The following is a 14,068-nucleotide window of genomic DNA, read 5'->3' as shown; positions in this document are numbered from 1 at the left end:
CCCCCTCCTGGGGGCTCAAAGCAAAATTGGGGCACCTAGAGCCTCTCTGGGGCTCTAACCAAACAAGGTAATGCGGGTTGGTCGGTGGGGCCTCGGGCCCTTGGCACAAGATGCGGGGCAATCGGCAGAGTCCCCCTCCTGGGAACTCAAAAACGACAATGTCCCCCGGAGCCCTCTCAGGGCTCTCAACAAAGAAATGCCCCACTGGTTGGAGCAGCCCTAAAGAACTGCGGCCATCGGTGGAGTCCCCCTCTAGGGACTCAAAGCACAAGATGCCCCCGACAGAGACGTGACCCGGGGCACGCCCGCACTCACCAGATACTTCGGGAGGCGGCGTCTCATCGCGGCGTCGGCTCTTCTCTGTTGGGCATCTCCGGCTGCTGGCAGAGGTCCGGGGCTCTCCTCTCGCGCTGCGGGGCTCTCCCTTCACTCGGGAGCCCCGGGGTACCCGGCAGGCAGCTTCCTTCCCTCCTCTTGCAGCTGCGGTGGGGCGGGACTTCCGGTCCTTCTCCCGGTCGGGCCGCAGGGATTGGCTGGCCGGGCACACACTTCCAGGTCGTCGCGGGCAGCACGACGGCCTGCTTCAGGCACTTGCAGGCGGGGTATCATATTCCGAGGGGTAGGCTCCCTCGAGATAAATTAATAAAAAGTGAATGCGCGGCGTGGGCAGCCGCGGAAGGGAATTACAGCGCTACCACACGCTGAGGGGATAATTACAGCGCTCCCAGCGCTATAAGTGAAATAAAACACTCGAAAGCTCTAGCGCTCCCAAGCGCTAGGGACAGAGGTACAGCGCTCCCAGGCGCTTTAAAGCACAGGTAAAGTGCTTTCAGACACTTTAGAGGCCAAAAAGTCCAGCAACAAGTCCTTGGAATGCAGGCAGGGCAGGGGGGGGAAAGGCTGGGCCAGGGGCCAGCTCATTGGGCCCTCCAGGCAGGAAGGCAGTCCCAAGTGGCGGTTCCTCCTGGCCTCCAGCAGCAGCAGCCCCCTCAGAAGGATCCTGGAAGAGAACAGATTGTAAGGGGACACAGCCCCTTCTTATACTACTAAATCCTTTGTCTGTAGGTGCAGGGTGGGGGGGAAACCAGTCGCAGCTGTTTTTGGAGCACCCTTAATGTGCTCAACCACCATTTTCATTCACTGGCAGAGCTAGGGTCATCAGTCACACCACAGGGGGCAGAGCCAGCATTGTGTGGGAAAAGCCTAGCCCCATTCAGAAACCAGGTGCAGCCCTCCCCAGACATCAGCATGCTAATCTCACACTCATCACCGGGCAGACCAATCATGACTCATGGAGCCTGGCATCCCAGCCAGCTCCAGCCAATCACACACCAGACACATTTTACACTAATATGCCAACTCCCAGAAGTGGCACTTCCGCACAAGACACAATCATGCCACATACATCATTGCGAAGCATTCAATCACACGAGTTCGCACATACCAAACTCGAGCATGCACACCTCACGCATCAGGAACTACCAGGGACACAGACATTCCCCATGCATTCCTATGGGAGGGCAGGCCAACCTTACGCCACGCACTCAGAGTGCGCATGCACTTTCCACTGGGACACAGTGAAAGTGCGCAGAAACCAAAAATCACTACCACCAATTCACATTCAACAAGGAAAAAGTTTAGGGGTGAACCTGCGAGAAGGGCCAAGTCCAACAATGGTGCTTGCTGCTATTGGTTTAAAGTCATTAAGAGAATGAGACGGAGACTAATTGTAATATTTGAAACCTTCTGGGAAGCAAGCTATGTGTGCTGAACATTTGAACTAGAGGCAAACTTGTAAGCTGGTCTTAAGCTGTTGTCTAAGAAACTGGTGAGAGTATTGGGGGGAGGGTTTACTGTTCGTTCAATGTGAAACATTCTCTGCAATTTAAATTTTGCTTTTCCATTCGAGTATATCTACAGTGTTAAGATTTGTTTAACTGCATATAAATAATTAAAGTTGGAAAATAAAATTAAGGGTGTGGAATGAGCAGGAAAAGAGTAAAGTTAGTGACATTTTAACAATAGAGAAGGAAAAAGAATAGAATGCAGGGGCAGCAAGAGAGGGCAGGGGCAGCACTGGGTCAGTGGCAGCTAAAGGGACAATGGAGGGAGAAAGCTGGGGCACACCAGACAGGCAGTGACCAGGTAGAGAGGTGGCAGTGGCACTACACATACACAACATAGGGGGTGAGGTGCAGAGGCAGTGGCATGGGCAGCCGGGGGAGAGCAGTATCAGCACAGGGCAGTGGTACAACTACAGACTAGAAAAGCAGGGGTATGCTACACAACAGCAAGGGGGAAGAGGTCGAGGTGTAGGGAAGGGACAGCCCGGAAGAGCAAGAAGTGCACTCAGGAGCAGAAATATTTAATACTTACTCAGTTATATAGCTTCAACTTCTTGTGGTGTGCATGATGAATGTAGTAGATGAGAGAAGAGGATTCTGACAAAAAATTAAATCACTTATGTCTGTTTTGAAACATAGGTGTCGTAACATAGATGTTTTAGTCAAAGCAAAGTATATGGAAAAGTCTGTTACCAGCTCGGAAAAATATGTGAATTAAACTGGAGTAGGATTGAAAACTGTATAAAATTAATTAAAGCATGCTTCACAAAGTAAACTTACACTTTTGTGTAAGTTTACTACTTTTAGATATTCCCAAACTATGAGCAGTGTTACAACTCTGCATTCTCTATTCTCACAATGTCCCCCACAACGCTAAGGATGCCTGGCCTTCACCCTGGGGGTGCCCAGGAGTGGACGCCTCACAGGGAAAGCCAGGACGGGTTCCACAGCGGTATTCGTACAAGCACCTTGAGACCCTTGCAGGTGAGTAGTGCGCTATACAAGTATCAATTTACAATTTATTTATACGTGTGTGCAGAGTTCTCTGCACCTGGAGACTCCGGGCAAGATATAGGTAAAACCGAAATACCGAGTTCCTAAGGGCGAATTTTACCGATAAGTAATTAAGAACTCGGTATTTCAGATGTAGATAAAAAATCTGTCAAATTTAGCGATTCGGTAAAAATCACAAAAAACATTACCGATTCCCCATTACCGAATCGGTTTCACTGATTCCTTAATACCGATTTGGTCACTGATTCCTTAATACCGATTCGGTAATTAGCGGACCCGGTATTTTAAAAAATCGCAAATTGGTGAATCAGCCAATCCTGTGCTTCCTGATGACCTCACAACCAGGAAGTGGCCACACCCATGCAGCTGCACTGATCCTGAAGCTGTAGGAGAGGCAGGGAGCACAGCAAACAGCACAGGAGCAGCATTTCTAAGTTCTTGCTGACACCCCAGGACAGAAATGGACAACCAAGAGAAGGAAAAGGAGGCAGGAGAGCGCAAAAGGAAACACATATTCAGTGAGAGGAAGTTGGAGGTGCTGATAGAGGAGGTGACAAAGGACCATGATAAGCTGTTTGGCAAAAATTCCCTGCACGTCCCTGAATCACAGAAGAGGCAGATATGGCTGCTTATCCAGGTGAGGATAAATGCCATTGGCGTAACCCATCGCTCAATTGAAGAACTTAAAAAACGCTGGTATGTCCTCAGAAAATGTGCAAAAGAGAGGTTGGCTGAAAGACTGAAAGAAGCCAAGCAGACAGGTGGTGGGAGATCTACAGCACCTGGGCAAACTGCCCTGGATCTTTTGGTGGAGTCCAACCTGCAGCTGGAGATCGTGAGTGGTATTGGAGAAGCAGACAGCTCAGCCAGAGCTGGCAACAGGCAAGGTGAGATGCATGCTCCCTAACCCCAATCCACAATCCCCAATGAAGCAGTATGATTCCCACTCCAGTACATGTTTTCCTAAAAACCAGCAATGCATTATGGGAGATGTAGTCAGAAGTAACACATATCATAACAGTCAGTCCACTGAACCCAAAGGCATGTGACACACATCAGCAATTAGCTAGCAGAGGACAGTCAGTTTGATTGGTAGTCATGAAATGTATTATTACATCAATGCTGCCAGACAAGAGAGCAAATGTACATTCTGTCTCCACAGACGAGCCATTGCGCAAGGCTGCTGAAGGGGGCACAGGAAAGGCACCCAGGAGAGACAACACACAGGAGGAGGAGGAGGTCTTGTCGCCAGCAGAGCACATACCACCACCACCACCACCACAACCACAACCACAACCAGCACCATCACCATCACCATCACCACCATCACCATCACCAACACCACCACTGCCATTACCACCATCACCGCCACCACTGCCACCACCTCCACCACCACCCAAAGCCAGGAGGCATACAGTCGCTAGCTTCCAGCAGATGGAGGTGTCCGAGGAGGACAGCATGGGAGGGCAATATTCCACGCTGGCAGAAGATGACAACAGTGCAGGCACACAGTCCCCACCGAGCGCGCCCATAGAGGTTTCAGATGCCGCAGAGCAAGGGCAGTCTGCCCTGTTGCACAGGGCAAGGATTCAAGCATATTCACTGGTCTTGTGGGGAATATGCTCAAAGTACAGTGCCTGCAAGGCAAAGCAATTAGATCAGTGAAAGAGCAGATGGTCTACATGAACAGACACATGCTGGAAATTAAGGAGGGCATAAACAGCATGAACAATACTGTGGCTAAGGGCATGAGGAACATGTCAGAGGCAGTGAGGCTGCTGTGCGGCTAACTGGATGAGGATAGTTTTGCGAGGCGCAGGGATCGGCAGAAATTGGACAGCTACACTAAGGCGGTGAACCGCATCTCCACTGCCACCTCTGTGCTCTGCAGGCGCTTGGTGGCCATGCAGGAGGAGATGGCCCACTGCAGCCGTGATGTGGCAAGAGGGCTGGTCACAATGACCAGTGCACTGGAAGTGCTCCAAATCAACCAAATAGCTACTACAGGTGCAGGGGATGGGGGGATAGTAAGGAGGCAACTAGACACAGCAGCATCACACCCCCGATAACGGAGTCCAGGAGGTGCAGCAAACGGCACAGCGCTGCCACAGGACAGACCGCCAGTGAGGACAGTGTGCCCAGGGAACACAGCTGCAGGAAATAATGACAGCCATCACCTGGCATTGTGAAATGGGTGATGTAACCCTTTTTGCCTTTGGAGTGTCCATAGAATATCGGCATGGCATGTTGAGGTCTTCATGTTGTGGCGGTGTGTTATACTATTGCCTGAGTTAAGGTTAATAAAACACTGTCACTCAATAACAGTTACTGGCTGTGTCTCCGTACTTACTCAGAAATAGTTGCGTGTGATCTCAGCCCGTCTGTGTCTCCCATCTGTGCTGTTGCCACACCTGCTGCACTGTGCTATGGCTGTGGACAATCCTCACCCTCGTCCTCGGAGTCAGTTAGTTCCACTGCTGTTCCTTTCTTTTTGGCAAGGTTATGCAGCATGGCACATGTTGCTATTATTTTAAAGCAGATGATGGGGCTGTACTGATGTGCACCTCCACTTTTGTGGAGGCAGCGGAACCTGATTTTTTAGAGTCCAAATGTGTGCTCCACAACATTGCGCGTAGATCTATGTGCCACATTGTATCTTCTCTCACTTGGGTATATGGGGTGAAATAAGGAGTCAGGATAAATACCCGCTTGGCTACAAGGTCGGTAATGATCTGGTCCGCTTCGCAAATTACCTGCACTCTGATAGACTGTGTAGATTTGCGGTTCCGATATATGTACTCTGTAGCTGCAGATGGGCAGATTGATATGTCTGTCCCATCAATGCACCCTATTACATGTGGGAACTGTGCCTTTTGATAAAAATCCATCTTGTTTTTCTGCAGTTCCGCCTGTGTGCTGGGGAATTGTATGTAGTAATGCATTCTTTGCATAATGGCAACCATGAAAGTGTTAAAAAATGAGACAAACAACTCTGTGACACACCACCTGCCACAGCTATCAACCCCCGGTAACTACCTGCAGGCTACAGAGCACCTGAACATGTGTTGGTATAGCGTGCGCCCTTGGTGTCAGATGCTCCAGGAGTGGGTGCAGGTCCCGTATCAGGTCTAAGATGGTTTGGGGTGTAGCCTGTACCTCTCATGGATTTCAGCCTCAGTCAGTTGGAACAATGTAATGCACAGTCTGTACACGCGTTCCTCCCGTCTCCAGATATCCTCAGTCCTGCTGCTTGCATACGAAGCCGCCTTGCAATAACATAGAGGTCCGCCACTGCGTTCACACTGTTTCATTTAGGGGGTATTTAAATGCAGTGCACCTGATTACCACCAGCTTTGAGTCAGTGGTAATTTGCGAATCCTAAATACCAAAAAATTGAAAAATCGGCATTAGCGATTTTTGGTACATTGATTTGCGAGTTTTTAAGGATTTCTTATATTGCGATTCGGTATTTAGGGTTTCGGTGTCTGCTAATCACAAATTAAGGAATCGCTAACTGGTTTCCCTTATTTTTAACGATTCCTTATTTGTGATGGCGTTTGTTGTTACCTACATTGTCCATGGCTATATACGGGTCAGTAACACAGAAATTCTGTGAATTTCTGCATTACTGCTCGGTATTTGGCCACCTACATCTGGTCCTCCGCAATTGGGACAGAGAACTCTGCACACATAAGTATCGAAGTGCAGAATCATGAAACTCAATCTGTCATATTTTGTGAATACCTAAAAGTAGTAAACTTACACAAAAGTGTAAGCTACCTTTGTGAACCAGGCCCTGAATCGCTAGAGAGTTTTAGCACTAGTTTATTGTGGGTTATGTGATGGTTGCAGTAGGTGAAAGCAGAGAATACACTATGAAAATGAAGTAACTGGTCCTTGCTTACAAAGAAACATATCCAAAACCTCATAATGAAACTGTGCATAACAGCACAGGGAAGAAGGTGGGAAAACGTGAGTTAAACAAAGTTAGTCTGATTTGGTGTTGGTGTGAGTGAGGTCTAAAACATTTAATCTACAGTTTTGTTTATCTTCCTCGCTTATGCCCTGAGAACGAAATTAGAGTTGAAATATATGTAGAATTCTTTGGAAACACTTTTCAGAAAGAGTGTCAAATGTAGGCTGCTGACATGGCTACTGGAGTGGGGAGTTTCAGGTTTACAAACTACAGTGAACAGAGTGTGACAACTGAACGGTCCAATAGGCCTTTTGAAGAGGGAAGAGTTGCCATTAAAAAGTGAAGTGACCAATTCCTTTGCAGTTTTCTTGTCCACTCAAAATAAGTAAGGAGTACAAGTACTACATGTAAACAATTAGAAACAGTAATTTAAGTCTGACAAAAGAAACTTTAGATGAAGAGCTGGAGAAGCTTTGAGGAGGAACTACCACTTTGCTGTGTGCTTTGCTGTGTTGGCCTGCAGTGGCTGCTTTTGTCTTTGGCAGTGAAAGGACTGGACTGGGCTTTCTGCAATCTCTTTCTATGAGTTTCTTCAAGGGCATGAGGTAGAGCTTGCCCCTTGTTCAAGAAATCTCAAGAACAGGAACGACTTCAAGTTCTTCTACCCTCAGCATTGGGAACTTTGTGTTTTGTACTGCAACAGAAGAAAAAGCAACAAAATGCCGTGTATGAGATAATTATAGCGCTCCCAGCGCTATAACTGAAATAAAGCACTCGTAAGCTCTAGCGCTCCCAAGGGCTAGGGACAGAGGTACAGAGTTCCCAGGAGCTTTAAAGCACAGGTAAAGTGCTTCCAGACACTTTAGAGGCCAAAAAGTCCAGCAACAAGTCCTTGGAATGCAGGCAGGGCAGGGGGGGGGGAGCAAGGCTGGGCCAGGGGCCAGCTCACTGGGCCCTCCAGGCAGGAAGGCAGTCCCAAGTGGCGGTTCTTCCTGGCCTCCAGCAGCAGCAGCCCCCTCAGAAGGATCCTGGAAGAGAACAGATTGTAAGGGGACACAGCCCCTTCTTATACTACTAAATCCTTTGTCTGTAGGTGCAGGGTGGGGGGGAAACCAGTCGCAGCTGGTTTTGGAGCACCCTTGATGTGCTCAACCACCATTTTCATTCACTGGCAGGGCTAGGGTCATCAGTCACACCACAGGGGGCAGAGCCAGCATTGTGTGGGGAAAGCCCAGCCCCATTCAGGAACCAGGTACAGCCCTCCCCAGCCATCAGCATGCTAATCTCACACTCACCACCGGGCAGACCCATCATGACTCATGAAGCCTGGCATCCCAGCCAGCTCCAGCCAATCACACACAAGACACATTTTACACTAATATGCCAACTCCTAGAAGTGGCACTTCCGCACAAGACACAATCATGCCACATACATCATTGCAAAGCATTCAATCACACACGTTCGCACATACCAAACTCAAGCATGCACACCTTGCGCATCAGGAACTACCAGGGACACAGACATTCCCCATGCATTCCTATGGGAGGACAGGCCAACCTTACTCCACGCACTCAGAGTGCGCAAGCACTTTCCACTGGGACACAGTGAAAGTGCGCAGAAACCAAAAATCACTACCACCAATTCACATTCAACAAGCAAAAAGTTTAGGGGTGAACCTGCCAGAAGGGCCAAGTCCAACAATGGTGCTTGCTGCTATTGGTTTAAAGTCATTAAGAGAATGAGACGGAGACTAATTGTAATATTTGAAACCTTCTGGGAAGCAAGCTAAATGTGCTGAACATTTGAACTAGAGGCAAACTTGTAAGCTGGTCTTATGCTGTTGTCTAAGAAACTGGTGTAGAGTATTGGGGGAGGGTTTACTGTTCGTTCAATGTGAAACATTCTCTGCAATTTAAATTTTGCTTTTCCATTCGAGTATATCTACAGTGTTAAGATTTGTTTAACTGCATATAAATAATTAAAGTTGGAAAATAAAATTAAGGGTGTGGAATGAGCAGGAAAAGAGTAAAGTTAGTGACATTTTAACAATAGAGAAGGAAAAATAATAGAATGCAGGGGCAGCAAGAGAGGGCAGGGGCAGCACTGGGTCAGTGGCAGCAAAAGGGACAAAGGAGGGAGAAAGCTGGGGCACACCAGACAGGCAGTGACCAGGTAGAGAGGTGGCAGTGGCACTACACATGCACAACATAGGGGGTGAGGTGCAGAGGCAGTGGCATGGGCAGCCGGGGGAGAGCAGTATCAGCACAGGGCAGTGGTACAACTACAGACTAGAAAAGCAGGGGTATGCTACACAACAGCAAGGGGGAAGAGGTCGAGGTGTAGGGCAGGGACAGCCCGGAAGAGCGAGAAGTGCACTCAGGAGCAGAAATATTTAATACTTACTCAGTTATATAGCTTCAACTTCTTGTGGTGTGCATGATGAATGTAGTAGATGAGAGAAGAGGATTCTGACAAAAAATGTAATCACTTATGTCTGTTTTGAAACATAAGTGTCGTAACATAGATGTTTTAGTCAAAGCAAAGTATATGGAAAAGTCTGTTACCAGCTTGGAAAAATATGTGAATTAAACTGGAGTAGGATTGAAAACTGTATAAAATTATTTAAAGCATGCTTCACAAAAGTAAACTTACACTTTTGTGTAAGTTTACTACTTTTAGATATTCCCAAACTATGAGCAGTGTTACAACTCTGCATTCTCTATTCTCACAACGGCCCCCACAACGCTAAGGATGCCTGGCCTTCACCCTGGGGGTGCCCAGGAGTGGACGCCTCACAGGGAAAGCCAGGACGGGTTCCACAGCGGTATTCGTACAAGCACCTTGAGACCCTTGCGGGTGAGTAGTGCGCTATACAAGTATCAATTTACAATTTATTTATACGTGTGTGCAGAGTTCTCTGCACCTGGAGACTCCGGGCAAGATATAGGTAAAACCGAAATACCGAGTTCCTAATGGCGAATTTTACCGATAAGTAATTAAGAACTCGGTATTTCATATGTAGATAAAAAATCTGTCAAATTTAGCGATTCGGTAAAAATCACAAAACAAATTACCAATTCCCCATTACCGAATCCGTTTCACTGATTCCTTAATACCGATTTGGTCACCGATTCCTTAATACCGATTCGGTAATTAGCGGACCCGGTATTTTAAAAAATCACAAATTGGTGAATCAGCCAATCCTGTGCTTCCTGATGACCTCACAACCAGGAAGTGGCCACACCCATGCAGCTGCACTGATCCTGAAGCTGTAGGAGAGGCAGGGAGCACAGCAAACAACACAGGAGCAGCATTTCTAAGTTCTTGCTGACACCCCAGGCCAGAAATGGACAACCAAGATAAGGAAAAGGAGGCAGGAGAGCGCAAAAGGAAACACAAATTCAGTGAGAGGAAGTTGGAGGTGCTGATAGAGGAGGTGACAAAGGACCATGATAAGCTGTTTGGCAAAAATTCCCTGCACGTCCATGAATCACAGAAGAGGCAGATATGGCTGCTTATCCAGGTGAGGATAAATGCCATTGGCGTAACCCAGCGCTCAATTGAATAACTTAAAAAACGCTGGTATGTCCTCAGAAAATGTGCAAAAGAGAGGTTGGCTGAAAGACTGAAACAAGCCAAGCAGACAGGTGGTGGGAGATCTACAGCACCTGGGCAAACTGCCCTGGATCTTTTGGTGGAGTCCAACCTGCAGCTGGAGATCGTGAGTGGTATTGGAGAAGCAGACAGCTCAGCCAGAGCTGGCAACAGGCAAGGTGAGATGCATGCTCCCTAACCCCAATCCACAATCCCCAATGAAGCAGTATGATTCCCACTCCAGTACATGTTTTCCTAAAAACCAGCAATGCATTATGGGAGATGTAGTCAGAAGTAACACATATCATAACAGTCAGTCCACTGAACCCAAAGGCATGTGACACACATCAGCAATTAGCTAGCAGAGGACCGTCAGTTTGATTGGCAGTCATGAAATGTATTATTACATCAATGCTGCCAGACAAGTGAGCAAATGTTCATTCTGTCTCCACAGACGAGCCATTGCGCAAGGCTGCTGAAGGGGGCACAGGAAAGGCACCCAGGAGAGACAACACACAGGAGGAGGAGGTCTTGTCGCCTGCAGAGCACATACCACCACCACCACCACCACCACAACCACAACCAGCACCATCACCATCACCACCATCCCCATCACCATCACCATCACCACCATCACCACCATCACCGCCACCACTGCCACCACCGCCACCACCGCCACCACCACCCAAAGCCAGGAGGCATACAGTCGCTAGCTTCCAGCAGATGGAGGTGTCCGAGGAGGACAGCATGGGAGGGCAACATTCCACGCTGGCAGAGGATGACAACAGTGCAGGCACACAGTCCCCCACCGAGCGCGCCCATAGAGGTTTCAGATGCCGCAGAGCAAGGGCAGTCAGTCCTGTTGCACAGGGCAAGGATTCAAGCATATTCACTGGTCTTGTGGAGAATATGCTCAAAGTACAGTGCCTGCAAGGCAAAGCAATTAGATCAGTGAAAGAGCAGATGGTCCACATGAACAGATACACGCTGGAAATTAAGGAGGGCATAAACAGCATGAACAATACTGTGGCTGAGGGCATGAGGAATATGTCAGAGGCAGTGAGGCTGCTGTGCGGCTAACTGGATGAGGATCGTTTTGCGAGGCGCAGGGATCGGCAGAAATTGGACAGCTACACTAAGGCGGTGAACCGCATCTCCACTGCCACCTCTGTGCTCTGCAGGCGCTTTGTGGCCATGCAGGAGGAGATGGCCCACTGCAGCCGTGATGTGGCAAGAGGGCTGGTCACAATGACCAGTGCACTAGAAGTGCTCCAAATCAACCAAATAGCCACTACAGGTGCAGGGGATGGGGGGATAGTAAGGAGGCAACTAGCCTTAGCAGCATCACACCCCCGATAACCGAGTCCAGGAGGTGCAGCGAACGGAACAACGCTGCCACAGGACAGACCGCCAGTGAGGACAGTGTGCCCAGGGAACACAGCAGTGCTGCGCGTGGGCGCAGGAAATAATGACAGCCATCACCTGGCATTGTGAAATGGGTGATGTAACCCTTTTTGCCTTTGGAGTGTCCATAGAATATCGGCATGGCATGTTGAGGTCTTCATGTTGTGGCGGTGTGTTATGCTATTGCCTGAGTTAAGGTTAATAAAACACTGTCACTCAATAACAGTTACTGGCTGTCTCTCCGTACTTACTCAGAAATAGTTGCATGTGATCTCAGCCCGTCTGTGTCTCCCATCTGTGCTGCTGCCACACCTGCTGCGCTGTGCTATGGCTGTGGACAATCCTCACCCTCGTCCTCGGAGTCAGTTAGTTCCACTGCTGTTCCTTTCTTTTTGGCAAGGTTATGCAGCATGGCACATGTTGCGATTATTTTAAAGCAGATGATGGGGCTGTACTGATGTGCACCTCCACTTTTGTGGAGGCAGCGGAACCTGATTTTTTTAGAGTCCAAATGTGGGCTCCACAACATTGCGCGTAGATCTATGTGCCACATTGTATCTTCTCTCACTTGGGTATATGGGGTGAAATAAGGAGTCAGGATAAATACCCGCACAGCATATGCGCTATCACCTGAGTGAGAAAGGAAGTGTCATTAATAACAGTCACCAACACATTCATCCAAGGTATGCATCAGCGTGTGTTACATGGATTTACCTAGCAGGTATCCTTCTCCAAATTCGCCCCCAGCCAGATGTGTGTAGATCCCACTGTTTCTGAATATGTAGGGGTCATGAGTGCTCCCTGGAAATGTGGCTACAATGTCGGTAATGATCTGGTCCGCTTCGCAAATTACCTGCACTATGATAGAATGTGTAGATTTGCGGTTCCGATATATGTACTCTGTAGCTGCAGATGGGCAGATTGATATGTCTGTCCCATCAATGCACCCTATTACATGTGGGAACTGTGCCTTTTGATAAAAATCCATCTTGTTTTTCTGCAGTTCCGCCTGTGTGCTGGGGAAGTGTATGTAGTAATGTATTCTTTGCATAATGGCAACCATGAAAGTGTTGAAAAAATGAGACATGCAACTCTGTGACACACCACCTGCCACAGCTATCAACCCCCGGTAACTACCTGCAGGTTATGTTGCACCTGAACATGTGTTGGTATAGCGTGCGCCCTTGGTGTCAGATGCTCCAAGAGTGGGTGCAGGTCCCGTATCAGGTCTAAGATGGTTTGGGTGTGTAGCCTGTACCTCTCATGGATTTCAGCCTCAGTCAGTTGGAACAATGTAATGCACAGTCTGTACACGCGTTCCTCCCGTCTCCAGATATCCTCAGTGCTGCTGCTTGCATACGACGCCGCCTTGCAATAACATAGAGGGCCACCACTGTGTTCACACTGTTTCATTTAGGGGGTATTTAAATGCAGTGCACCTGATTACCACCAGCTTTGAGTCAGTGGTAATTTGCGAATCCTAAATACCAATAAATTGAAAAATCGGCATTAGCGATTTTTGGTACATCGATTTGCGAGTTTTTAAGGATTTCTTATATTACGATTCGGTATTTAGGGTTTCGGTGTCTGCTAATCACAAATTAAGGAATCGCTAACTGGTTTCCCTTATTTTTAACGATTCCTTATTTGTGATGGCGTTTGGTGTTACCTACATTGTCAATGGCTATTTACGGGTCGGTAACACAGAAATTCTGTGAATTTCTGAGTTACTGCTCGGTATTTGGCCACCTACATCTGGCCCTCCGCAATTGGGACAGAGAACTCTGCACACATAAGTATCGAAGTGCAGAATCATGAAACTCAATCTCTCATATTTTGTGAATACCTAAAAGTAGTAAACTTACACAAAAGTGTAAGCTACCTTTGTGAACCAGGCCCTGAATCGCTAGAGAGTTTTAGCACTAGTTTATTGTGGGTTATGTGATGGTTGCAGTAGGTGAAAGAAGAGAATACACTATGAAAATGAAGTAACTGGTCCTTGCTTACAAAGAAACATATCCAAAACCTCATAATGAAACTGTGCATAACAGCACAGGGAAGAAGGTGGGAAAACGTGAGTTAAACAAAGTTAGTCTGATTTGGAGTTGTTGTGAGTGAGGTCTAAAACATTTAATCTACAGTTTTGTTTATCTTCCTCGCTTATGCCCTGAGAAAGAAATTAGAGTTGAAATATATGTAGAATTCTTTGGAAACACTTTTCAGAAAGAGTGTCAAATGTAGGCTGCTGACACGGCTACTGAAGTGGGGAGTTTCAGGTTTACAAACTACAGTGAA

At 47.8% G+C, this 14,068-nt stretch overlaps 1 protein-coding gene and 1 pseudogene across 1 annotated transcript; both read left to right on the top strand.

Annotated features, from left to right (window-relative positions):
• Nucleotides 1–3,318: 3,318 nt before the first annotated feature.
• LOC147730626 (nuclear apoptosis-inducing factor 1-like) lies at nt 3,319–3,765 on the top strand. Its single transcript, XM_086954091.1, has one exon. It carries the CDS (start codon nt 3,319–3,321, stop codon nt 3,763–3,765), a length of 447 nt encoding a protein of 148 aa, XP_086810217.1.
• A 6,356-nt stretch (nt 3,766–10,121) lies between these two features.
• Nucleotides 10,122–11,838, top strand: LOC147730625 (uncharacterized; annotated as a pseudogene).
• Nucleotides 11,839–14,068: the final 2,230 nt, after the last annotated feature.

Source organism: Lissotriton vulgaris, chromosome 2_1 (assembly GCF_964263255.1).
Source record: "Lissotriton vulgaris chromosome 2_1, aLisVul1.2, whole genome shotgun sequence".
Lineage (NCBI taxonomy): Eukaryota > Metazoa > Chordata > Amphibia > Caudata > Salamandridae > Lissotriton > Lissotriton vulgaris.
This window is presented reverse-complemented; position numbering and strand designations above follow the sequence as displayed.

Excerpts from the sequence above, each read along its gene's own strand:
- LOC147730626 (XM_086954091.1), top strand. The coding sequence starts at position 3,319 with ATGGACAACCAAGAGAAGGAAAAGGAGGCAGGAGAGCGCAAAAGGAAA.